Below are 27,775 nucleotides of genomic sequence, written 5' to 3' on the forward strand. Positions count from 1 at the left end.
TGAGTTTTCACTTTTTGCATAAAACACTGATGATAGCAAGTCTCTGGGATTTTGCAAGTTTTCTACAGATACTACTTAATTTCGTGTAACAGAATAATCACACAGAGCTATCATCATTTTCTACTAATAACTTGTGGTTGCTGTCCTACTTTATTGAAAAATGTGGGGGTGATACATCACTGTCTGTCATGATCATGTTTCCAATGACATTGCCTTTTCCGAGTTCTTAGTAGTCCCATAATGAATTCAACATTGGTAATCTTGTATTTTGCTTACTAAGTGACATTATGGAATAAAGTGAAATGCCTTTTCCAGAATTTTAGCTTTGCATCAATGCGAGCATTGCTAGGTATAGTTTCTCTCTTCTACAGTCTGTTTGACTAGTTATACCGAACCTTCCTCAGTGCACCTTCTTATCTAGTTGCGATGCCAGGGATGTACATTCTTGGTGTGTGTGTTTCATTAAATGGGTTAACACTATAGCGGATGCAGAAATTAATAACTAATGTTACATTCCACACTAACAGAATCTACATAAACCATCACAGGCTGCTCTGCACTGTTAAATGGGAAACTGATTCTTGGTGTTCCTGTACAGCAGTTTTCCCTTGTGGGAAAGGCCATTTCCCACCTACAGGTCCCGCTTGCATGTCATTTTATAAACTGACTGTACTCCCAGCATTTAGGTTAACAATTAGGTGAGTTATTTATGCTCCGAACACTGTTGTTAAACCTCGAAAGGCGTCACAATACACAGGAATTAGGTTCTCTTAACTCAGCAACAAACAATAGAACACATACGTATTTATCCTTCTTAAACTTTTATTCCTGTATCGCTCCTTTTCCAGTGAACATAAACAGGTACCAGAAATAGGCTAGTTGAGTCATGTAGTCAGTATAGAATCCAGTAGATATCCCAGATTCAGTGACCTTGCTTGTTGAGTATTTGCTTTACAATTGTTAATGTAATTCTGAAATTATGTCTTCTTCCTTTGAGTATTTTTCCATTATGAATAACTGTGACTTGTTGATTTTATAGTTAGAAATACTTCACTATGTCGCAGATTGTGCATCTCATCTTTGAATTTCAATCATATTGACCTCACGATAGTCATCGACAGTTCAGCATGATGGTAGAATGAGTCACATCTGTCATGTGAGTTACTGCCTTTCCTACAAAGTTACACACTCACTGTGAATCAGTTTATCTGCATTGGTAATTCATTGCACTGGTGTATGAAAAGTTGAATCCAGTATCTGACAACTGCGTGTGAGAAAATAAATCCCCCGAATAAATACCATGGATTTGTAAATGACTTGAATTATACATTGTAGTGTATAAGGAAGCCTATCCTACAAAGTAGTTGATATTGAGAACTTTTTTAGTCAAGACAGATGAAGCATCTAGCCATAGTTAATCTTTAAAAGTAATTATCCACCACACTATTAGCTTTCATAAACATGTTTCAGGGTGTTAAAAACGCCAACAGAAGAAATATGGCCAGGTGTTACACAGTTACCGGACTATAAACCAACTTTTCCGAACTGGGTGCAATATAACCTGAATAGCCATGTGAAGAATATTGATGACGATGGATTGGATTTGCTTAAGGTAAAATTGTTTGTAAGATAATAGAACTGTAATAGAATCGAGGAACAAAAGCTTTAAAAATTATCAAAATATTTTCCTATTTTATTTTTCAGTAAATCTTTTGAAAATTTAAGGTACATTAGCTACCTCAAGATTACTATCTTATAGAGATTGTTCTTAATCTGTTATTTATCAACCAGAAGCATCTCTTCCCTTCAATGTTCAGTAACAAATTAAGAGGCCTGATCTGTTTTGGGCCAGCCGGTGTGGCTGAGCGGTTCTAGACGCTTCAGTCTGGAACCGCGCGACCACTGCGGTCGCAGGTTCCAATCCTGCCTCGTGCATGGATGTGTGTGATGTCCTTAGGTTAGTTAGGTTTAAGTAGTCCTAAGTTCTAGGGGACTGATAACCTCAGATGTTAAGTCCCATAGTGCTCAGAGCCTAATTTGTTTTGGAGATTGTTGCTGTCTTTTGATTTAGGTCTTTGTCCCTTTTGGTGACACTGACAATCAGCATTATGATATACTACATTCAGAATGCTACAGTATATGGCGTCATCAGAAATTTTGTGTTAGCTCTATTCTTGTTCATTAAAGGCCAGTTCAGAAATATTTGCCCATGGCAAACAAATTAGTCTGTTTCTTTTGTCCAGATTGATACCAAGCAAAAATATGACATAGCATTGCGGCATGTATGTGTACTGGTTTGATAGCAAGTTACCTGTGAGGAAGAACGTTGGTAGATAATTTCTCAGTGATTTCAATCTTGTCTGTTTCTTCTGACTACTCAACGCCTTTACTGTACAGGTTGGTTCAGGAGGAATATCATATTTTGTGAGGTGATTCTAAAGTGAAAATAAACTGAAAAAGTCCTATGAACATGGGTCTGATTTTAGGTTGTTAAGGAACAGGAGCTGGGTGAATACTACATACATCAATGAATAAGTATGAAGACAAGTGTGTATTTACTGAAATTGGGTACTGTAATGGAACTGCCTGTGTGGGTGACTGAATACCATATACTTTTCTCTGATCAGTGAGCCCACAGTGCCAGGGTATTTCCCAGTCTTTTTCAAACAAGTGAATCAAGAACACTACCCAGTGTACACGTAACATCAGAATTTTTATCTGTCAGCTGAGAAAAGGGCCGACATTATTGCAATGGTACAACAGAGTCCCACCACCAGTTCATGACACATAGCCGTCACCACCGAGCAAGGTGGCGCTGTGGTTAGCACACTGCACTCGCATTCGGGAGGTCGACTGCCCTAAATTGCCTCAGGCAAGTGTCAGCATGGTTCCTTTGAAAGGGCACGGCTGACTTCCTTCCCCATCCTTCCCTAATCCGATGAGACCAATGACCTCGCAGTTTGGGTCTCCTTCCCCCAAATCAACCCAACCAAACCATCACCTCAGTATTCCATAAACACTGGTGAGGTGTAAGATACCCCCGGTTGAAAGGATCGCGCCCTCGGAGATGCTGGCAATCGTGGGGATTTTCTCGCAATGAGTTAATCATCTTCCCAATCAACGTCTACGAAACGTAAACGTTGTGAGGCTAATGATTCAAAGACCCTTCCAGCTGCACCACGGTTCCTCATGGTCTCATGTACTGAAGACTGTCAGTCCTTCGCCACGGTAAATCCGTTTATTATTCGGAAAGGTGTTGATGCAATTGCTGGCCCTGTGAAATCCTGCTCTCGTTTACGGAATGGCACTTTGCTTTTGGAGACTACTTCTGATTCTTAAGAACAACTGCTTGCCGCCTTGCTTCTCCGTGGCTGCCCTGTTCGTGTCGAGGCCTGTAGAACCTCGAATTCTTCCCATATTGTTATTTACAGTAGGCTGCTTGACGGTCTAACTGAGGCTGAAATCCAATCGTACCTCTCTGATCAGGGTGTCATTGCCATCCACTGGGTAATGACAAAGGTAGATTCCTCCTCAGTGCACAACCACACTCTTTTTCTCACCTTTGATAGAGTGGTGCTTCCATCCAAAATCAAAGCAGACTATGAAATTATCACACCCCGGCCGTACATTTCGAACTCGGTGGGCTGCTACCAGTGTCATCGTTTCAACCACACCAGAATGTCTTGTCGACACCCAGCCAAATGTGTAATCAGTGGTAGGGATGCTCATGAGGACGATTGTCCGCATCCTTCTGCCCGCTGTTTCAACTGCAGTGGCGGCCATGCCGCCGTCTCCTCTCGGCTGTGTCCCATATATCTTGAGGGGCGGGCTGTCAAAGAGATCCGGGTAAAGGAAAAAGTGTCTTACCTAGTCCCTCGCAAGTTATTGGCTAGTTGCAAACCCTGCGTGCTCCCGTCTGGCACTTATAGTTCTGTTCTTGTTACCTCTCACTTCATGAAGTATATGGTCAAGCAGACATGTGGCATCAAATTCAACTCTCATGTTGTGAAGTCGGCCAGTGTCAAGGTAGCATCGCCATCCCCCTGTCCAGCTGTCCAACAAGCCATCAAACTCTCGCCTCAAGGGGCAAAGCAACTAGCTACACAACCAGTAGGCTGGAAAGGCCAGGAGTAGTACCCTTGTGAATACTTATTACACCCTCCAGCCAACCAACACCTGAGTCTTCCTTTAACTGGAAAGGCTTCGAGAAATCCACCAAAGGCAAACAGTCTTCTCCTTCACCGACTCGAAGATCCTCTTCGACGGTGTCAGCAAGTGATACCTTAGCCTAGCCGGCCTCCGTATCACCGCTACGCACCACTAACCGTTTCTCAGCGGTGGACTCCACAGATGGATCTCACAAGCAAGCTGATGCTTCTGTGGACCCCATGGAGCATGATCCTCCTGCTTTTGTGCTCTATAGTAGCGCCTCTTCAGAGGTTGTCACTCAGCTGCCGCTGAGGTGATACCCTTACATCTATTCCTCCTCATGACTCTCCTCGAATGAAATGTCTGTGTTCTTCGGTCCCACAAAGAGGATTAATGACTGCTTTTAGCATCGCAGTGTCCCCTTGTATGCTGCCTCCAGGAACAAAATTGTGCACTCACGAACGCTTTGAGCTTTCACATTTCGTCCCAGTTCATTCTGACTTTCCCTCTGAGGTCGGCATCCCATCTCATGGGGGTGTCATGATGCTCATACGAGATGAATTCATAGTCAACCCATCTCCCTGACTACCCGTCTTCAAGCTGTTGCAGTTCGCCTATTCCTTCCCCACCTGACTTTTTCCCCTTCTTTACCATTTATGTCCCTCAGTAATTTGATCTCACCAGGGCAGACTTCCTTTAGCTTATTGGGCAGCTACCTCCCCCATTTTTGCTACTTGGTGACTTTAATGTGCATCATCCCCTTTGGGGTTCTCCCAGGATCCGTCATAGAGGCGCTCTCTTAGCTGACTTTCTTTACCAACTCAGCCTCTTCTGCCTTAACACTGGATCACCCACTTTCCTTTCAGACTCCTCACACACATACCGTATTTACTCGAATGTAAGCCGCACCTGAAAAATGAGTCTCGAAATCAAGGAAAAAAAATTCCCGAATCTAAGCCACACCTGAAATAATTTTAGACTTGAAATTCAAGGGGAGAGAAAAGTTTTAGGCCACGCCTCCAAATCGAAACAAAGTTGGGCCATTGTAATATGAGACACAATTTAGGTCGAATGAATGACGATGCAGCTACAGTAGTTTGGTTAGAGTCGTAAGCTTAACAGTTAAGCTTTACCAGGTAGCCATTGTTATGTGTCAGGCGCTCCGTCCATATTTATACGGGTACCCTTCCTTTTTCACGTGCTTCGTCTGGTTTGAATTGATTGCTTATTTTTCATTGCTCTGATAAGCGCCGTTCTCTTTGTTATAGGTGTTTACGTCACTCTAAGCTGAAAATGCATTATTGTACTGTGTCATGCATTGTATGTCGCATACTGATAATGAGTGTTTACAACCCGTCGCCGCTCGCGGCATGGCTGGCTTTTGTGCGCGCTATCGTGGCTTACAATTTAAAAAAAAAGAGAGGAATTGTCTCATAAGGGAAACAATGGCAAGAGACTGCTATTTGTGGTTACTTACACTGCTGCTTTCTTTGATAATGACCAACAAGAACAAAATAATAGACTGTGTATGATAGAAGATGTTCTGAACGAGAGTTTAGCGAAAATTTTTCTCTGTTTGAAAATCTTTGCAGATACCTCTTTAGTACATTACATTCTGCACAGAAATCAGTCATCTTAGATTTAAAAACCTAGTCAATTGCTGTGCTTCATTTCTGACTGTATCACTATTAGGGATAAGCATAATACGAATATAGACATGATATGTATATTCTTCCGCGTTCGCTGTTGTCTCAGTCTAGTTTCGTAGTTTATTAGACAGACTGGATTTAAATGAGATAGCAGCAAACACGAAAGAATACATGGCAAAATGTTTATATCCGTATTATCCTTATGGTGAAGAGAATACTGCATGTGATTCACAATTCATAAAAGTTCCTACTAGCAATCATCTCTTCTCACGGGTGGGAAACAATTCAGAACGTAGAGTTGGCCATACTGACAAAAATCGCGAACAGTCTTGCCAGTCCGATTTTAGTAGTACATTGAAGTGCTGCTAAATTCGAAGATGAACAATACTGAATCTGTTTACTTCGTTGGATAATGTATGAAAATGCAGTGGTCGAAACTCGGGGTGAAGAAAAATAAAGCTCGTCTTCCACCCGCACCCCCCACCCCCCGAACTTCCGCTTACTTTGCACTCTATTCTAAGCCGCAGGCGGTTTTTTTGGATAACAAAAACAGGAAAAAAAGTGCGACGAAGATTCGAGTAAATACAGTATTCCCATTTGGACATCTCCTTCTGTACTGCACAGCTTGCCCATTATTGTGAGTGGCCCATTCTCTGACGCCTGCTCGAGTGACCATTTCCCATGTCCTACCTGTGTGCACGGAGACATGCTCTCCGCGTTTTTAACCATCATACTGGAATGAAAACTTGCATTCATTATAAACAGATGCTTGCAAAATGTCGTTGCGTTCTTTGGTATAACAAAAAAGCTAGCTGGATTTCATTCACATTCCACCCCTTCCTCTGTCGTGTGGGCCAACCTCTGATTGCTCTCTGGGGCCAACACCCATTTGCTAATTTCCAGCCTGACAGTAGCAGACGGTTGTCATCATGGGCCCTATTGCTATCTCCATCACCTTGGGCCGCCATTTTGTGGAAGTTCCGAGCTGTTTCCCACTATCACCTTACCCTCCTCCATCGGAAGCAATCGTAGGAGGCTCAGGCGATGTCGTTCTCTTCTCCGAATTGTGAGTGCTACAATGTTGCCTTTACTACAAGGGAGCTAGATCATGCTCTCAGTTCAAGCTGACCCGCCGCCACAGGGCCAGACTCTGTCCACATTCAGATATTGCAGCACCTTTCTCTTGCGGGCAAGCACTTTCTGCTTAACATGTACAACCACATCTGGGAAGAGGGCACATTTCCCGGTCTCTGGTGTAAAGCCACAGTTGTATCCATACCTAAGACTGGTAAGAACACAAAAACTACCTTCTATCTACTGCCCCATCTCTCTCACCAGCTGCATTTGCAAGATGATGGAATGTATGGTGCATGCCTAGCCGGTATGGTGGCTTGAGTCGCGCAGTTCACTAACTAATGCACATTGTGGATTTCGAGCACGGCGTTCTGCAGTTGACTGTTTCCTTACTTTGTTCACCCATGTCATGTGTGGTTTTCTGCGGAAATCCCAAACTGTGGCCGTGTTCTTCGATTTGGAGAAGTTGTATGACACCTCCTGGAGAACTAGTATCCTTCATACACATTAAACGTGGGGCTTCTGTGGCCACCTGCCCTGCTTCCTTCAGGAATTTTTAAAAGACAGTGTTTCCAAGGTGCTTGTTGGTTCTGCCTTGTCGGACACCTTTATCCAGGGAAACGGTATGCCGCAGGTTTTTGTCGTGAGCGTCGTCGTCTTTGCTATCACCATTAACCCTATCATGGCCTGTCTCCCACCGGGCATCTCTGGCTCCTTTTTTGTTGACGATTTTGCCCTCTATTGCAGTTGTCCACGGACCTGTCTGACTGAGCAGCATGTTCAGCGACATCTTGATCGTCTCTACTCCTGGAGCACCGACAGTGGCTTTTGGTTTTCCGCTGACAAAACCGTCTGTATGAATTTCTGGCGACACAAATGGTTTCTTCCACCATCTTTACATCTTGGGCCTGTTGGAATCCCGTTTGTTTAAACTATGAAATTCCTGGAGCTCATGCTCATTAGGAAAATCTCTTGGTCCTCCCATGTGTCTGACCTGGCAATCTGCTGTACGCGGTTCCTCAATGTCCTGTGTGTTCACAATGGTACTTCGTGGGGTGCCGAACGAACCACCGCCCTCTGTTTGTACCGATCCCTTGTACATTAGAAACTCGACTATGGGTGCTTTGTTTATGCGTCTGCATGTCCATCCATCTTACGCCATCTCAACACTATCCATCATCATGGCTTCCATGTGGCCACTGGTGACTTTTACACTAGCCTGGTTGAGAATCTTTTTGCTGAAGCTGCTGAACTACCATTGTGCTACTGCCGTGACTTTCTCCTCAGCAGGTATGCATGCCATTAGTTTGCTATGTGTGGCCACCCATGCTATGTTGCCTCCTTTGATGATTCCCTTGATTGCCAATATGGGACGTGTCCCTCTTCTCTGTTACCTATTGGAGTCCGTTTTCGGCACTTGCTACGGTGGCAACTTTCCCAGTGGGTGTGAACCCTTCACCACCTTGGCTTCATGAAGCAGCTCATGTTAACCTTGGCCTTCATTCATTTCCTAAGGACACTACTCCAGCCTCGCTCTATTGCCTACAGTTTCACGACCTTTGCATGGAAGTTTGGGATAGTACCTTTGTGAATGCTAATGGCTCTTGGACTGACCGTGGAGTTGGGTGTGCCTTTGTTATTGGCTCCTGTGTATTTCGATATCGGCTTCCGGCACACTGCTCAGTATATACAGCCAAGCTCTTTGCCCTGCATCAGGCCACATAGTACATCTGGCGACACACTTTTCAATTGTGTCCTCTGCTCAAACTCAGTCAGCGCCCTTCAAAGTCTGTGTTGTACACCGCCCATCCCTTAGTGCAGCAGGTCCAGAAAAACTGTCACTTGCTCACTCTTGGTGGAGCCAGTGTGGTGTTTCTGTGGGTTTCTTGTCATCGTAGTCTGTCAGGAAACGAGGCTGCTGCTGATGCAGTCCTCGTACCTCAGCCCACTAGTTCCTCTATTCCCTCTGATCATGTCTCTGTTGCCGTCTGTCAAGAGGTGGAGTCCCTTTGGCATTGCCAATGGTCCTGCCATATTAAGCCTCTCCCAACGGCTCGGATGATCTCGTCTCGACCCTCTCGCCTTGAGGTGGTTATTTTAATTAGGCTGTGTATTGGGCACTGCCTTTTTAGCCATCGTCATTTTATAAGTGGTGCTATCCTACCCCTTTGTGCACATTGTGCACAAGTTTTAACTGTCTTCCACTTCGTGATGCAAAGTCTATTTTTAATTGTTTACATTCCCACTTGGGTTTGCCGTCTGACTTGTCGGCCTTTTTAGCAAATGACAAATGGGCTGTCGACTGAGATTTACTTTTTGTCTGCTAAAGCAATGTGGCGGAGGCTGTTTAATTTTTAGTTTTGGACCTCCGTTTCTGTATGCTGTCTGTTTTAGCCATTTCTCCACATCCCTGCTTTTATCTGTCTTCTCTAATGTCACTTGGGACTGGCATATAGTCATTTTTTAACTCTGTCTTTGTGTTTTATAGTTTTGACTTGGGCATGTATGACCACAGTTTTTTGAGTCTTGAAAACAAAAAAAACAAAACAGCAGCACAACACATCCTCCACTGTCTTGACAAGTACATTGAGTTGTGTTGGGGACTTCTTGAACACCTCATCTGTCTCATCATTATTCTGTCCATCACAACACCTACTCAGCATTTTGGTAAGTAATATTCACACGTGTCTTCGTAATCATTTATGGGTGTGTGTAGTCTTCGAACTGCTCCAGTTCTATAATGATCTAAAATCGGACACATCTTCATAGGACTTCCTCAGTTTCTTTTCACCTCACAAATTGTGACATTCCTGCTGCATCACCCCGTATGATAAGTAGTTACATTTGCTCCTTCCATTATTTGTACCTATCTGGATTTCCAGTGAGGACTTTTAACTGCCTGTTGTTTAGAGTTCTCTATGGATAAGGTAATCAGAGTGAGTATCCTGCAAAAGCAAACAATAAGAATGTCGAAAAATTAACTGATAAAATGTGACATCTAATAAAGTGCTGGTCAGTACCTAGTTGCCTTCAGGAGGAGAAATGTGTAGTGCTGCCAATGGACCCACATAAAAGTAAAAGTAACATACTATTATAGTTTTCAGAACGAATAGTTCTTTCATGGGAAGAAGAGGGAGGATAGGGTGAAGAAAGGTTAGGAAGGAAGGGCAAGTCACACAGGCCTCAGGATGAAAGCAGACCCTCTTTCAGTGAGGACAAGGAGGGACAAACTGAAGGGGAGAATATCAAACAAAGTAAATTGAAATGAGAGATGATACAATGCTAAGTGCTGTGCCAGACCTCAGTCTGGAGATAAGAACAGAGAGAGAAGCCAAAAATAGATTAAAGGGAAGTGAAATGAATAGTGCAGTTAAGAATTAGGGCAGAGGAAAAAGAAACAGTTAATAATTGATAAAAATTATGTATGTAATAAAAATATAATCAAAGAAAAGCGGCATCTGCGTTGATGGAGGTTAAGTCTGGAAGGTATTTGGGCTATGAGGATGTTTGGAGCCAAGTTCCCATCCTTGGAATTAAGGGAAAATGTTCTATGCGAAAATGCAAGGAGCCGAGGAGGTGCAGCAGGCATTCAGGTCCCTTGATTCGCACTGTAAAGCATGTTTGGCAATTGAGTTCTGGATGTCCTTAAATCAGACAGTTTATATACACTGTTCTGTGTGATCAGCTAGTTTAATGGTGGTCATGTTTACATATAACACTGAGTAAATACAAGTAAGTTAAGAAAAATGTGTATTTTGCAAGCTGCTATGCCTTTCACGTTGGATGAGTTATAGTACATTGGGTGGTAGTGGGAAGGTACACGGGGAGTCCACATCTCGTGGTCTGGTGGCTAGCATTGGTACCTCTGGATCGTGGCATCCCGGGTTCGATTCCCGGCTGGGTTGGGGGTTTTCTCCGCCCGGGGACTGGGTGCTTGTGTTGTCCTCATCACTTCATCATCATCATCATCTGTGACAGTAGCTAGATTGGGCTGCGAAGGAAAAAACTGGATTGTGAAAGAATTGGGACTTTGTACGGGAGCTGATGACCGTACAGTTGAGTGCCCCACAAACCAAATGTCATCATCAAGATACACGGGGCAGGTTTTACAATGGATACAACTACAAATGTAGGAACTTGAAAATCTTGAAAACCTTTGTCCCTCCCATGGGTTCTCAAATGCTTCCACAGAATTCCCACTTTCTACCTACTTAACTAAATACACAAATACAATCATCACGTCCATCCCTTAGTAGCTGGCCTTAAAGTCCCCTCTAACCACTGGTTGACTAGCAACTCCAAAACATCACACAACCTACCTAATTCACTCCCTGTAATGTCATACACCTATTCCCACTCCATTTCCAGTTGAAATCCTCCTTGCCACCATCGAATCAGACCTCGCTTCGCACAAATGTCGCACGTACTCTCGGCCTATGATGCTCTGAAGTTTTTCTAAGACCTCATTTATTGACACCCTAGTCAACTTTTTCTCTACCCTTAACTACATTACTTTCTGTGGCCAGACCTACAAATAATTCAGGGAGACTGCTACGGGTACCAGGATGGCCCCACCCTATGCCAGACTTTTCATGAGCTTCTAACACTCAGTTTCTGAGTCCGCTGGTTTGGTACAGATTTATTAATGTCTTTGTGATCTGGATTTGTGAAGAAGAAATTCTCTGCTTTCTGCAACAGCTAAATTCCTTTCTATGGCTCGCATTTACATGGTCCTTCTCAGAAGCCACCTTCCTTGAAAATTGACTTTCACCTCGCTGAAGCCCATATCCGAATTTGTCTGTATTTATTAAACAAACAAACATTAAACAACAAATAAGATTAATATCTACACTTCAACAGCTGCCACCTCTTCCACGTCATGTTCTTTCTTCCCTACACATGTATCTGTTCCACAACAAAATTTGTCACGACGACCTAAGGCTTTCCTCTCCTGTAACTATCCATAAACCTTATTCACAGACAAATCTCACACGGAGTCTCCTCCTCTCATCTTTTAACTAATACTATTCCCATTTCCAAGAAATTCAGAAGCACCTCCAGCCTCTTTGTTACCCACCACCACCACCACCACCACCACCACCCCTGGGCCTTGAATGCCTGAATATGACCAAGCCCTGAAATCAAATTCTCTCTCCCGGATATCCTCCACACACCAGCCACTGTCACCTTCCATATCCTACTAACCTCTGTGACATCCTGGCCAAAACCATATAGCATTCCCAAAGCATTATCCTTATCCCAAAGTTCCTACCTATGGAAGTCATCTGTAACATGCTCTGTGCACTCACCCACTACTGTAGATCCTCATTCAGCTGGATTTTAAGGGACTGAAAAGTATGCAATTCAGTTTAACAAAGTTTGAATTGATGAGTTTTATGCCTCTTCCAACAACAAACCTAGAAAATCCTTTATCTGGGTCATTCCTCGCATGTGTTGGGGCCAATCAAACGGTGAATCCATCACTAATTCATGTTTGTTTGGATGGCCTTGTGCTCTTGATGTTACCAATAAATAAACAGCTTTTGGGAGTTGCCTCTATTTCCTGTGTTGATCTTATTGTCGATCCCAGGTTTCTGAGCTGGGGACTATGCCGCCAGTCCTCTGTTACTGTAAGCTCCGGGCGTACTTCAGCGGTCGCCTTGTGGCACGGCAGTAGAATGTTGCATGTTTCAGAGGATGGGGCCTTAGCTTCACTAACTGGACCGTGAGGGAGGTACACACAACTGTAAAAAAATCCCACAACCTCACAGTGCTATGAGGTGAACGGCTGTTGATGTACAACAGTCTCTAGCAGACAACCTTTGGACCTCCTGATGCCCCCTAATTTGTTTCCCTGGCATCTTGTGGAATCCCTATGGAATGGCCTCGTCAAACTACTACTCCTGGTGGGATGGGTGTATCATCAGGTAGTACCTTCACCCACTCATCAGAGAGAGCTCAGCTTATCAGTTCTCCTGAGATGGTCGCAGAGTCATAGTAACAGGGAACTAAAATGTCATAACACTTTCATTGTGGCCAAAAGAACAGGGAAACCTTTGAGAAGGTCTACCATTTCTACGAGGGCGGTTCAGAAAGTAACCTCTGATTGGTCACAGTGCGGGTTGTGGGGGGAGTAGCGACGCCATCTGTGCGTTCACGCACTCAACAGGTCAGTCGGCATCAAGCTGTGGTCGAGTGAACGTCGTACCTGCGCTAGTTTAGTTTTTGTGGCAGTTTGAAATGTGTGCTGCAATAGAAAACCCCGCCAAATGTGAAGTGCATGCTGTCATAAGGTTTTTTACAGCCAAAGGATATTCTGCAGCAGCTATTCATCGTGAGCTTTGTGCCGTGTACGGACCAAGAGTTATGAGTGAAGGAGTTGTCCGTGAATGGGTACGTTTATTTAAAAGTGGACGAGAAAACGTTCATGATGATGAGAGGAGTGGTAGACCATCATTGGTGACTGGCGAACTCGTTCAGACAGTTGATGCAAAAGTTCGTGAAAATCGACGTTTCTCAATGTCGGAGTTGTCTACTGGTTTTCCACAGATCTCTAAGACTCTCTTGTACGAGATAGTGACAGCAAGATTGGGTTACCGTAAGTTCTGTGCACGATGGGTGCCCAAAATTCTTACCGACCACCACAAAACTCAAAGAATGGCCTCTGCATTAGACGTTCTGTCACATTATGAGGACGAAGGAGAACCATTGTTAAACAGAATCGTGACCGGTGACGAAACCTGGATTAAGTACGTGAACCCTGAGACAAAAGAACAATCAAAGATGTGGGCACATTCAAATTCGCCTACCAAACCAAGAAAAGCCTCGCAAGATTTTTCTGCCAGAAAACTGATGGCAACGGTGTTTTGGGATGCCAAAGGGGTGTTGTTGGTTGAATTCATGGAACGTGGTACGACCATTAATCAAGACGTGTACTGTGAAACAATAAAAAAGTTACGACGGGCTATACAGAACAAACGCCGTGGTATGCTGACTTCCGGTATCGTTTTTTTGCACGATAACGCCCGTCCTCACTCTGCTCGCAGAACAACGGCCCTTCTTGAGTCCTTCAAGTGGGACGTTATCAACAATCCACCTTACAGCCCAGACCTGGCGCCAAGTGATTATCACCTCTTCATGCATTTGAAGAAATGGCTTGGGTCACAGCAGTTTGATGACGACGAAGAGCTCAAAGATGCGGTCACGGGCTGGCTCCAGGCACAAGCGGGTGATTTTTATGCAGAAGGAATTTCAAAGCTTGTGAAGAGATACGATAAGTGCCTCAATCGCTATGGAGACTATGTAGAAAAATAGTGCAAAGATGTAGTTGTAAGATGTATATATTAAAATATTTTTATTTAACTTGGTGTATTTTTTTAAATCAACCGGAGGTTATTTTCTGAACGGCCCTCGTATATTCACAAGGCATTAGAGGGTATTGCTGGCTCCCTTAAAAAGTGTCAAATGATTTCGTAATGAAACACTTGCAGTTGAAGCTGCTAATTCAAATCAAATAGCTAAGCTTCTGGGATGTGAGGCAGTCGATGGCTAACGAGTCAGGGCCAAGTTGCATAACACACTTCTGTAAAGGCATGGTTCCCTGCTCCGATATAATGGAAGTGAATAAGGTGGAGTTACTTGAAGAATGGAAAAATAGGGCATCACGGAGGTACAGAACTATATGATGAGAGTCAATTGCATATTAGAATAATCTGTGACGTTTACTCTCACATATAGCACTCCAGAATCACCTGACACACATCCTTGCAGTCTATAACCGTCTTACGGTTTGTGTGTCTGTAACCCAGTGTGATGCTTCAGATGTCAGAGATGTGGCCATACCACTATTGGGTGTAATGGGAGGGCTACGTGTGGAAATTGTGCAGGCTCCACTCAAGAATCAGGCAATTCTTGTACATTTCCTCCGAAATGTATAACCTGCCCCAGGTATTACCCAGTATGGAGCAGAAAGTGTGAGGTTTACAATGAAGAAAGGAAAATTAGGAGTTGAAAGTCATGAGACACGAAGCTAAAAAAGCATTCGAAGATATGCAACCTCCATTTTTTTGCTAGTTCTTCTGGACCAGCCCTTAAGAAGCCAATCGTCAAGTGTGATGTCTCCACACACATTCAGATCACGGGTTCAAGTATGAGCACATGCAATTGTCAGTGTACCAGGGGGGGAGGGGGCTACACTTAAACCAGAACTCGTTCAGAAGCCATCGGTGGTGGGCTTACCACCTAAGCCACATACTGCTGCCCACCATCAGAACCCTTCTAAGCTGTCCATACTACCCAAGCAGCAGACTCTTCCCATGAGTTAGGAAAAAGTCCTTCAAACTGTAGTTCAGAGTCGAAAAAAGTGGCAGTTAAACCTTCGGATTGGCGAGCTCTCTCCCTCTCTGGGCAGACTCTGCTCTTGAGGATAAGGAATTCCACTTGGAGGAACCAGAGAGCCGGGCACTGTCTAACATTCCCTCTTGACCCCCAGGTAAATCACCGCCTCCGAGGGAGAAAGAAAAGACCAGCCATCACTAATCAATGGCTCCCACAGGGACTTCTGTGTTGCAGTGGAATTTAAATGGATACTAATCCCATTTGAAAGAATAACAGATCCTGGTTCATGAAGAAAAAGTCTGCATTTGCTTGCAAGAAACTCTTTTTAAAGTCACAGACACACCTGCATTATGGGGTTACCATCCCAACAAGAAGAATGATATTACTGGAGACAGGGCTAAGGTGGAGTGGCCGTTTCCATTTATGATGGATGTCACTCCACTCCACTCCTCTCTTCTCCTGTCCTTGCTTGCTCCAGGGGTTGAATTATCAAGCGACTCATCCATTCTGAGAATATCTGCCTTTTGAATGTGAGTCAGACAACACACTTTTCTACAGCTACAGGGTCTTTTTCAGCCATTGACCATTGTTTTTGGACTCGGTTCAGTCTACAGATTTATATTCTTGTGACCACTTCCAGTGTGGCTTCGTCTGCAAACTTGGACGGTGGTTGATAGGAGACCGCAAATATGGGTGATTCAAAGGGCGAATTGGTTGCAGTACAGTTGATAGGCTATTTTTTATTAAAAGGATTGTTCACAGGAGACGGTGGCCCATATCCCTTATGAGGTCCAATGGGCTGCCACAGAGTCCATCCACCGGTCTAGTAACAACCTCAAACAGTAGCCTGTGTCTTGGCGGAATGATGACTGTCACTTGGCAATCAGGCCCAGGTGGTCAGCTCTGTGGAACTTCAAACAGCATCCAACTACAGAAAACATTCATGCCTTCAAATCAGCAAGAGCACATGCAAGGCAAGTGATACAAGAATGGACTGCCATTAATCGGTCCACTTCCACTGTGCAAGTTTAGGAATGAATAAGGTGGATTTCCAGCAAGGGAAGTACACGTCCTACAGCCTTGTCAAGAAATGGGAACTTCATGGATGTGCCTGAAGATGTGGCTCAGGTTTTAGTTGAACACTTTTTTACAGTCCCTGCCTCATCCAGACAGGCTCATGCTTTCATATGTTCTGTAGGGCTGTGGAGATAAGGAAACTCCATTTCTTCTCGCATAGTAAGAAAGTCTACAACCTTCCATTCTCCATGTGGGAACTGAAATCAGATCTGTCCATGGCCAGAGACACTGCTCAAGGACCTGGAGAGATTTAGTATGCCAGGTTCAAGTCATCTGTGCCCTGAAGCAGACAGACAGCTCATCTCGTTTGTCGGACCTAGTCTGATGGACAGTACCCCAAGACTTGAAGGAGGCAATATTAATTCCATTATGGAAACCAGGCAAGGACCGTAGTGCCCCTAACAGTTATCGGAGTGTAGCCCTTACCAGTTGTATGGGTAAGACTCTTGAATTTATTGTCAACTGCCACCTTATCCGGCTGCTCTAATAGCGAGATCGCAGGAGCCACTCACAGTGCGGTTTCAGGCACTACCGTTCCACCCTTGACAACTTAGTTCTACTGGAAATAGTGATACAGGAGTTCTTACACTGAAACCATTTGGTTTGAGGTCAAAAACCTCAAAAAGCGTACGACACTACTTGGTGTTGTAACATCCTTCGCAACTTCATGAATGGGGACTGCGTGGACATCTGCCACTTCTTATCCAATCCTTTCTCGAGGACCGGTGCTTTAGATATAGCATTGGTGATGCCTTGCCTGACTGCTATATTTCAAAAGAAAAGGGTCCCCTCAGAGCAGTGTACTCATTGTTACTTTGTTCGCCATTCGTATCAATGGCATTTCCTCTCCAGTCAGAAGCTCTGTCAAATGCTCTTTGTTTATGATTATACAATCTTCCGTTCTTCCTCAGATCTTACAATGATAGCGAGGCAGCTACGGCTGACCATCAGGCGGCTGGAAACCTGGGCCAAAACACTGCTTTTCAGCTCTCACCAGATAAGACTACATATGTCAATTTGAACCATGCTCATCAAAGTTTTAACCAATCAGTGCTTACAATGGGGGACAATATTTTACATTTTCAAGACACTGTGTGCTTTTTGGGTTTATTATTTGATTCAAAATTAATTTAGTTCCCACACCTGAAAAACCTACGAACAAAGGGCTTCGTCATTGAATATTTTGAAATGCGTTAGCAGAAAAGTATGTGGAGCTGATAGGTCCTGCCTTCTGCAGTTTTATAGGGTATTTGTTAGATTACATTTAGTTATGACAGCATGGTGTATGGATCAGTCCATATTTCCTACCTCAGAAGCCTTTCAGACCACCCCAGTCCAGAGTCTGTGTGCAGATGCTGGCGATCCACAACTGTGGATTCGGCGATGTATCCTTTTGGCTCGACAGGCAGTTAAAATCTGTGTCACCTCTGTCATTGGCATTTAGCGCAGTGATCCAACCCAATGTTGAATGTCTGTTCAGGAATTGGTCCCATGCGACCAAGCCATTCAGGATAAGTGATACTGACTGTATAGAGGATCTGTATCTATCTGACCACCGGACACACAACCAGGGATGGACCGTGTTGCTGCCTTGGTGACTTCAGGGGCCATATTGATTTTAAGCTTGACGTGGTACAAGAAAATTTGTGCTCCAGATTACCTTTTTACAACTTAGTTTTTTTCCATTTTAAGTATGTACTACAGATTTTTCATTGTTTATACAGGTGGATCCCAGCAAGAGAATGTCCTCTGTTCCTCTGTTTTCTCTTATACGATTTTCTAAGTGCGTCTTTTAGAACAATTTAAAGATTATGATGCGGAGTTACACTACTGGCCAATAAAATTGCTACAGCAAGAAGAAATGCAGATGATAAACGGGTATTCATTGGACAAATATATTATACTAGAACTGACATGTGATTACATTTTCACACAATTTGGGTGCATAGATCCAGAACAACCACCTCTGGCCATAATAACGGCCTTGATACGCCTGGGCATTGAGTCAAACAGAGCTTGGATGGCGTGTACAGGTACAGCTGCCCATGCAGCTTCAACACGATACCATAGTTCATCAAGAGTAGTGACTGGTGTATTGTGACGAGCCACTTGCTCGACCACCATTGACCAGACGTTTTCAGTTGGTGAGGGATCTGGAGAATGTGCTGGCCAGGGCAGCAGTCGAACATTTTCTGTATCCAGAAAGGCCCGTTCCGGACCTGCAACATGTGGCCGTGCATTATCCTGCTGAAATGTAGGGTTTCGCAGGGATCGAATGAAGGGTAGGGCCACGGGTCGTAACACATCTGAAATGTAACGTCCACTGTTGAAAGTGCTGTCAATGCAAACAAGAGGTGACCGAGACGTGTAACCAATGGCACCCCATACCATCACGCCGGGTGATATGCCAGTATGGCGATGACGAATACACGCTCTGTGTGCTTTCACCGCGATGTCGCCAAACACGGATGCGACCATCTTGATGCTGTAAACAGAACCTGGATTCACCCAAAAAAAAAGACGTTTTGCCATTCGTGCACCCAGGTTCGTTGTTGAGTACACCATCGCAAGCGCTCCTGTCTTTGATGCAGCGTCAATGGTAACCGCAGCCATGGTCTCCGAGCTGATAGTCCATGCTGCTGCAAACGTCGTTCAGCAGATGTTCGTGCAGTTGGTTGTTGTCTTGCAAACATCCCGATCTGTTGACTCAGGGATCGAGACGTGGCTGCACGATCTGTTACAGCCATGTGGATAAGATGCCTGTCATCTCAACTGCTAGTTAGAGGCCGTTGGGATCTACATCTACATTTACATCCATACTCTGCAAGCCACCTGACGGTGTGTGGCGGAGGGTACCCTGAGTACCTCTATCGGTTCTCCCTTCTATTCCAGTCTCGTATTGTTCGTGGAAAGGAGGATTGTCGGTATGCTTCCGTGTGGGCTCCAATCACTCTGATTTTATCCTCATGGTCTCTTCGCGAGATATGCGTAGGAGGGAGTAATATACTGCTTGACTCCTCAGTGAAGGTATGTTCTCGAAACTTCAACAAAAGCCCGTACCGAGCTACTGAGCGTCTCTCATTCAGAGTCTTCCACTGGAGTTTATCTATCATCTCCGTAACGCTTTCGCGATTACTAAATGATCCTGTAACGAAGCGCGCTGCTCTCCGTTGGATCTTCTCTATCTCTTCTATCAACCCTCTCTGGTACGGGTCCCACACTGCTGAGCAGTATTCAAGCAGTGGGTGAACAAGTGTACTGTAACCTACTTCCTTTGTTTTCGGACTGCATTTCCTTAGGATTCTTCCAATGAATCTCAGTCTGGCATCTGCTTTACCGACAATCAACTTTATATGATCATTCCATTTTAAATCACTCCTAATGCGTACTCCCAGATAATTTATGGAATTAACTGCTTCCAGTTGCTGACCTGCTATTTTGTAGCTAAATGTATTCACAGCACATTACACGTGTCTACATTGAGACTGAATTGCCATTCCCTGCACCATGTGTCAATTCGCTGCAGATCCTCCTGCATTTCAGTACAATTTTCCATTGTTACCTCTCGATACACCACAGCATCATCTACAAAAAGCCTCAGTGAACTTCCGATGTCATCCACAAGGTTATTTATGTATATTGTGAATAGCAACGGTCCTATGACACTCCCCAGCGGCACACCTGAAATCACTCTTACTTTGGATGACTTCTCTCCATTGAGAATGACATGCTGCGTTCTGTTATCTAGGAACTCTTCAATCCAATCACACAATTGGTCTGATAGTCCATATGCTCTTACTTTGTTCGTTAAACGACTGTGGGGAACTGTATCGAATGCCTTGCGGAAGTCAAGAAACACGGCATCTACCTTTGAACCCATGTCTATGGCCCTCTGAGTCTCGTGGACGAACAGCACGAGCTGGGTTTCACACGACCGTCTTTTTCGAAACCCATGCTAATTCCTACAGAGTAGATTTTTAGTCTCTAGGAAAGTCATTAAACTCGAACATAATACGTGTTCCAAAATTCTACAACTGATAGACGTTAGAGATATAGGTCTATAGTTCTGCACATCTGTTCGACGTCCCTTCTTGAAAACGGGTATGACCTGTGCCCTTTTCCAATCCTTTGGAACGCTACGCTCTTCTAGAGACCTATGGTACACCGCTGCAAGAAGGGGGGGCAAGTTCCTTCGTGTACTCTGTGTAAAATCGAACTGGTATTGCATCAGGTCCAACAGCCTTTCCTCTTTTGAGCGATTTTAATTGTTTCTCTATCCCTCTGTCATCTATTTCGATGTCTACCATTTTGTCATCTGTAAGACAATCTAGAGAAGGAACTACAGTGCAGTCTGCCTCTGTGAAACAGCTTTGGAAAAAGACATTTAGTATTTCGGCCTTTAGTCTGTCATCCTCTGTTTCAGTACCATTTTGGTCACAGAGTGTCTGGACATTTTGTTTTGATCCACCTACCGCTTTGACATAGACCAAAATTTCTTAGGATTTTCTGCCAAGTCAGTACATAGAACTTTACTTTCGAATTCATTGAACGCCTCTCACATAGCCCTCCTCACACTACATTTCGCTTCGCGTAATTTTTGTTTGTCTGCAAGGCTTTGGCTATGTTTATGTCTGCTGTGAAGTTCCCTTTGCTTCCGCAGCAGTTTTCTAACTCGGTTGTTGTACCATGGTGGCTCTTTTCCATTTCTTATGATCTTGTTTGGCACATACTCATCTAACGCATATTGTACGATGGTTTTGAACTTTGTCCACTGATTCTCAACACTATCTGTACTTGAGACAAAACTTTTGTGTTGAGCTGTCAGGTACTCTGAAATCTGCTTTTTGTCACTTTTGCTAAACAGAAAAATCTTCCTACCTTTTTTAATATTTCTATTTACAGCTGAAATCATCGATGCCGTAACCGCTTTATGATCGCTGATTCCCTGTTCTGTATTAACTGTTTCAAATAGTTCGGGTCTGTTTGTCACCAGAAGGTCTAATATGTTATCACCACGAGTCGGTTCTCTGTTTAACTGCTCAAGGTAGTTTTCAGATAGAGCACTTAAAAAATTTCACTGGATTCTTTGTCCCTGCCACCCGTTATGAACGTTTGAGTCTCTCAGTCTATATCCGGCAAATTAAAATCTCCACCCAGAACTATAACATGATGGGGAAATCTACTCGAAATATTTTCCAAATTATCCTTCAGGTGCTCAGCCACAACAGCTGCTGAGCCAGGGGGCCTATAGAGACATCCAATTACCCTGTCTGAGCCTGCTTTAACCGTGACCTTCACCCAAATTATTTCACATTTCGGATCTCCGTCAATTTCCTTAGATGCTATTGCACTTCTTATCGCTATAAACACGCCTCCCCCTTCACTGTCCAGCCTGTCTCTGCGGTATACATTCCAATCTGAGTTTAGGATTTCATTACTGTTTATGTCTGGTTTCAGCTAACTTTCTGTCCCTATTTTATTGATGAGAGCAGTTCTGGGACCTTTCTATAGATGCTCCTGCAGTTTACTATTAGCACATTAATATTGTTATTCCCTGTTTCATTTTGCCTACTCCTACCTTCCGCGTCTCAGGAGGCGTCTTGTCAGGCCTAGGGAGGGAATTCTCTAACCTAAAAAAAACCCCATGTGCACTCCACACGTACTCGGCTACCCCTGTAGCCGCTTCCAGCGTGTAGTGCACGCCTGACCTATTCTGGGGGACCCTACATTTCTCCACCCGATAGCGGAGGTCGAGAAATTTGTACCCCAGATCTCCGCAGAATCGTCTGAGCCTCTGGTTTAAGCCTTCCACTTGGCTCCAAACCAGAGGACCGCGATTGGTTCTGGGAACGATACTACAAATAGTTAGCTCTGATTCCACCCCGCGAGCGAGGCTTTCCGCCTTCACCAATTCCGCCAACCGCCTGTACGAACTGAGGATGACCTCTGAACCCAGACGGCAGGAGTCATTGGTGCCGACATGAGCAACAATTTGCAGTCGGGTGCACCCAGTGCTCTTTATTGCCGCCGGCAGGGCCTCCTTCACATCTCGGATGAGGCCCCCCGGCAAGCAGACAGAGTGAACACTGGCCTTCTTCGCCGACCTTTCCGCTATTTCCCTAAGGGGCTCCATCACCCGCCTAACGTTGGAGCTCCCAATAACTAATAAACCCCTCTCCCCATGTGCCTGCTCGGACCTTGCTGAAGGAGCAGCCACATGTCCACTTACAGGCAGAGCGGGCGATGCCACACGGCCAGCCTCCACATTGACCCTCCGCCTCGTGCGCCGCGAACGCCGCTGAACCCGCCACTCCCCTTGGGGAGAGGGTGGCCCAACCGCGCCCGGTACCCGCGAAGATGTCTCGACAGCAGGGACAGTGGGTGAAGCATGTAACACCTGGGGTGTACCATGCGACGCACCAGGCTCCCCACTGCCGCTACACTCAGAGGCAGCAGCCTGAAGATTGCTGACCGTGGCCATCAACACGCTCAGCTGTTCGCGAACAGTGGCCAGCTCCTCCTGTACGCAGCAGTCACACATCCTATCCATCCTAAGAAATCAATTTACTGTAGAGAGTTAATCAACTTTTAACTAGACTGCTAATTCACTAAAGGTGCCTGATTGTTGACTAACCTGTGATTGCTAGCCCCTTCATTGTAGAAAGCAATGAAAATAGCACTACCTGTCTCTGGACTGTATTGAAAACAAACACTAGCACTACTGGCACTGGTTGACTAAAGGGACGCTCTCTGACTGTATTCAAAACAAACACGAAATCTATGGAACACTATTACTAGCACTCGGCAATTAAAGCTTCCTAAAAGCAAAAACACACGGAAGAAGAAGTGACAAGTAAAAAAAATACAGTTAATACTTAAATTAAGGTAGCTCGCTGCACAGCAGACGTGAAGCAGTTACGACGACACTGACACTCCTGCATGGCGTTCCGTATTACCCTCCTGAACCCACCGATTCCATATTCTGCTAACAGTCATTGGATATTGACCAACGCGAGCAGCAATGTCGTGGTACGATAAACCGCAATCGCTTTAGGCTACAATCTGACCTTTATCAAAGTCAGTAACGTGATGGTACGCATTTCTCCTCCTTACACGAGGCATCACAACGACGTTTCGCCAGGCAACGCCGGTCAATTGCTGTTTGTGTATGAGAAATCGGTTGGAAACTTTCCTCATGTCAGCACATTGTAGGTGTCGCCACCGGTGCCAACCTTGTGTGAATGCTCTGAAAAGCTAATCATTTGCATATCACAGCATCTTCTTCCTGTTGGTTAAATTTCGCGTCTGTAGCATGTCATCTTCGTGATGTAGCAATTTTAATGGCCAGTAGTGTATATGGCATTATGATGTTACAGGAGCGGGTTCACACACATAACTGTACAAAGTTTCCATTTGTTCCGACTTGCTTAGTGCACTACAAGCACTTAACAAATGTATCCAAGACCGGTTGATTCACCCCATCCATGACTCCACACAGCGGCTCCAACACTGTGGCAAGGTGGTGATCTTTTGCTAGGTTCCTGGCCACATCAGGATACTGGAAATTACATAGCCGCCAAAGCAGCCAAGGAAACATGTCGTTATGGTGTTGTCCATCAGTGTCCCATCCCATTGCAAGTGTTCATCTCATTTCTGACACACATCATGTTTGTGGGAGACTGAATGGTAGCAAGTGACAAAACAAATTGACATGTCACTTTCTGGTGTGATCACACACATGCTTGGCAGACTTCGTGTCAGCCTCACCGCTGGAAGGAGGCGCTGCTTTCCAAGCTGCGCACTGGATATAGCCCTGTAACGTGGCTTCCTCCTCCAACAGATGGAACCACAACTCTGAGAGTTTTGTGGTGTGCCACTTTCAGTTCATCATATTTTGGCAGTGTGTGTCTTATATACTGATATCATGGCAGCCCTCAGTTGCAATGGAGTCCTGCACACTATCCTAGCCCATACTGATACCACTGTTACAAGAGTGGTGAAATTTTGTGAACTGTTGGACCTCATCTCTAAATTTGTGGGGAATGGAGGTGGAGTTTAATGCATGATAGACCGCTCCGCATGTGGGGGACAGCCTTCATCCCCACCCATGAGATTAGCATGCTGGCTTTTTGTTAGGGTGCTGAGGATAATGAAGTTGAGCACCTGCCCGCCTAAAATAATAATAATAATAATCATCATCATCATCATCATCTTGAACTTATTACGAATGAGAGTAGACTTATGGATCTGACGTGTTCTGCAACTTTTGTTTTTGTCTTCTGTCTACTATTGACCATTTGTAGAAGTTGCTGCTTTTGCTGTAACATTAGAGCATTATGCGCCCATTTCTGTTTCAGTGGCATATTGCAAATGAAGAAGTCAAAGGAAAAAAAAACCACATTCATTTTTTACAAACAGAGACAGAGAGCTCTCTGTATTGTTGCGTGTTGTGCGTTGTGTGAGATCTGGCCAAGTCTCTCTTCCCCCACCCTTGTCTCTTGTGCTGTGGAAGTGACATGTGAGCAGTAATCAAGCATTTGGGCCATTGTTGTGAAATACATAATGGAAAATACTGTAGTGCACAGCATTACATATGTACAAACTTACTCGGTTTAGGTGAAGAGTGTCATATGAAATGTGCAATGTGGGGACCAAATTTTAGTTTGTTATATGAATTATTCAAAATTCAATTTAAGCAGTAGCTTTTTAAATGTAATTTGGCAGGGCCAAAAATGTAATAGGGTTTAATAGAGTTTCTGATGTATCAGATCTTGAAATAGCGAGGGTCTCCTATACTTCCTTATCCAGCCATATAACTAGTAAAGCCTACAATATCAAAGGCACAGCAACTCACGAACTTGCGTTGTTTCTCAACCAACTTGTAGGCACTGCACAGCATTTTATATGACATTAATCACCACTAAATTGGCTGAGCATGTGAATGGCCATAGAAATGTCCACCTCAGGGACACTTGGTACCCAGCTGCCAAGTATGTTGTATAGCATTACTCGAGGGATCTGATTGCTTGCTACACCACGTGGACTGTTTGGATCTTCCCACTCAACACTGGTTTCCCTGGTGAACTCCAGAGGTAACAACTTCCTCTCCAACACATTCTGACATCCCTCCTGGCATCCTCACTTCCCTCCTGGAGGCAATCTCAATTAGGCCCCCCCCCCCCCTCCCCCATCAACTCCTTGTGCTTTTCTGTGGTATTCATTTCTCTTTTCCCTAAACTACCTTTACTCCTCACTATGTCATCTCGGGGCTTGACAAATGCACTATTCAGACAACACCCCTCTCCCCCCCCCCTTCATCTTTGTCTGCTTTTGCCCTCACTACAGCTGTGTTTTGGGACTGATGACCGTAGCAGTCTTGTCCCTTTTATCACAAACCAACCAACAGCTGTGTTGCTTTCCTCCTGGTGCCTTTTCACTGTAATCTTCCCCAACTAGTTCCTCTCTTCTCGTAATGAAGGTATGAGTTGCGAAGGTTAGGTAAAGTCGCTTTTACTTTTGTGTCTGTGTCAGCAGTATTACACATTGTGCCTACTGGAAGTATATGATGGCCAGCAATTGTCTCACAATTTATTAGCTCCCTCAATTGGATTTTCCTTTGGTATAAAGGTGTAGCTGGAGAAAGATAGTGAATGTATTGTATAAATTGAGTGTTTAATTTGTGCCAGGCTTCCAAGTATTTTATCACAAAAATATTTATAACTAATTTCAAATATTTCCGTATTTTTGTTAAATTGCTGTTGTGAAATAGAAATGACACTATTATTTTACATATTAGTGTAATGTAGCATCAAAATTACATTGCATAACTTTCACTTTTTCCTTCCTCCCACAGAAGTTACTGGTCTACAGTCCGCCTGATAGACTGTCTGCAAAACAGGCCATAAGGCATACATATTTTGATAAAATGGACATGTCCAAAGTACCGACGACTACTGCGTGAGAATTTATATTTATTCGAGGAGTCCAGGAAATTGTATAGAGAAGAATGTCAAATCATTTTACTTTGTGAATATTTCTTAACCATTCTGTACTTAGCTGTGTACTATAGCAACCACATAAAAGCATGTCAGGAGTGAACTGTTCTTCAAATTCAAAACATATTTTATTCTTTTATCCCATATGTACAATTTATACTTGGGTTTTTATTTATAGAATCTTAGCATTTGTTTTAAAATGTCAGTAGCGTAATATTCAATACTAGTTCCACCTGAATTATAAATAACAGGGATATAAAATATTTAAGTTTATAGTTTTTGGAAAAATATTTAAAATGTGCTGTAAAAGATGAAAGTGGAGTATTGTCAGTAATGTACAGTAAGAGTGTATTGTGGGAATAATAGGTCTTAAAACTTGTTGACTGTGCATGTTTTTTTGTGAAGTCTGTATAGAAAGTAGACTACTTGACTAAGAGAACAGAAAGATGCAAAAGAACGGTGTCTTTATAGAGATAGCTAACTGTGTGCAGCAAGTCTCTACTGTAGATCAGAATGAAGCAACTAGGGTTGTCACTGATGTGTGGCTTCTGCCAGTGAATACTGTGACACCTGATAGAATGAGCTGGTTCAATGCTAGGTGAACTAAAGTCTCGCATGTCGTCCTTCCTGTGATTCTGTGCGAGAATGGATAATCGGATGGTTAGGTTAAATGGCCACGGAAGTAAGGTGTCGTGTTCCCCGCGGGTAAGCCCGATACCTGCCATGTGCAAGAAAGTACCTGCCCAGTAGGTCAGGTACATGCGATAGCTGCCAGAGGACACGTAAAAGCTTTGGCTTCTAACTGTCGTGTTTTCGGGCATCTCGAAAACGTGATGTACCCGCCAGTAATAGTTGAAGGTGAGCCGTCCTCGAGGATCCGTGAGGAGACTGCTGTTGTAGCGATCAATTTCTGCTTCTCGGCTGCTGGGTTCTGCGCTCTGCAAATGAGCATGGTTGTCAAGTGACTCCTCCTGTATTTTGTATGCCGAACTATCCACCGACGATCTGCAATCAAATACAGAATATATATTCTTAGTACATTACACAGTTGGAATATATCTCTTGATTGAACAATATTTAAAATAATAATTTGTCAAAAACTGTGAAGGAAATTCTATTTTGTAGCCTTTTGTGGAAGAAAATTATGCATAAATATTGACTTTTTTCGTCTTTATTGTTTGAAAAGTCTTGTGCTTTGTCATTTCCAATTAAGTTAAATTATTTTAATTAAATGTAACTGTCATTCAGATGAAAAATTGTGTAATAGACTTTTCCATTTGTTGAATAAATGTGTGACTTATTCACTGTTTGTACAATGTACTGTTAAAGTGATGCCTATTGCTGTTTATTGTTACAGAGCAACTTTTAAAAACACGAATATTCATAATATATGTTATTTTATGCTACGCTGATTTTCTGTCTTAACTAAGAGAACCAATAGAGGGGGGCAGGCTCTTGCTCAGTTCTACCTTGTGCACCTGTTGCCTTTCTCAG

At 43.9% G+C, this 27,775-nt stretch overlaps 2 protein-coding genes across 2 annotated transcripts in view; one reads left to right on the forward strand and one right to left on the reverse strand.

Annotated features, from left to right (window-relative positions):
• LOC124802816 (cyclin-dependent kinase 1-like) overlaps positions 1-27,585 on the forward strand; it is a 78,748-nt gene extending 51,163 nt beyond the window's left edge. Inside the window, exons 6-7 of the mRNA XM_047263821.1 lie at positions 1,471-1,612; positions 26,140-27,585. Of these exons, the coding sequence (XP_047119777.1) occupies positions 1,471-1,612; positions 26,140-26,247 (250 nt within the window). The 3' untranslated portion in view covers positions 26,248-27,585. The remainder of the gene's footprint in view (positions 1-1,470; positions 1,613-26,139) is intronic.
• LOC124802817 (TNF receptor-associated factor 6-like) overlaps positions 26,023-27,775 on the reverse strand; it is a 110,581-nt gene continuing 108,828 nt past the window's right edge. Inside the window, exon 3 of the mRNA XM_047263822.1 lies at positions 26,023-27,286. Within this exon, the coding sequence (XP_047119778.1) occupies positions 26,704-27,286 (583 nt within the window). The 3' untranslated portion in view covers positions 26,023-26,703. The remainder of the gene's footprint in view (positions 27,287-27,775) is intronic.

This window comes from Schistocerca piceifrons, chromosome 6 (genome assembly GCF_021461385.2).
Source record: "Schistocerca piceifrons isolate TAMUIC-IGC-003096 chromosome 6, iqSchPice1.1, whole genome shotgun sequence".
Classification (NCBI taxonomy): domain Eukaryota; kingdom Metazoa; phylum Arthropoda; class Insecta; order Orthoptera; family Acrididae; genus Schistocerca; species Schistocerca piceifrons.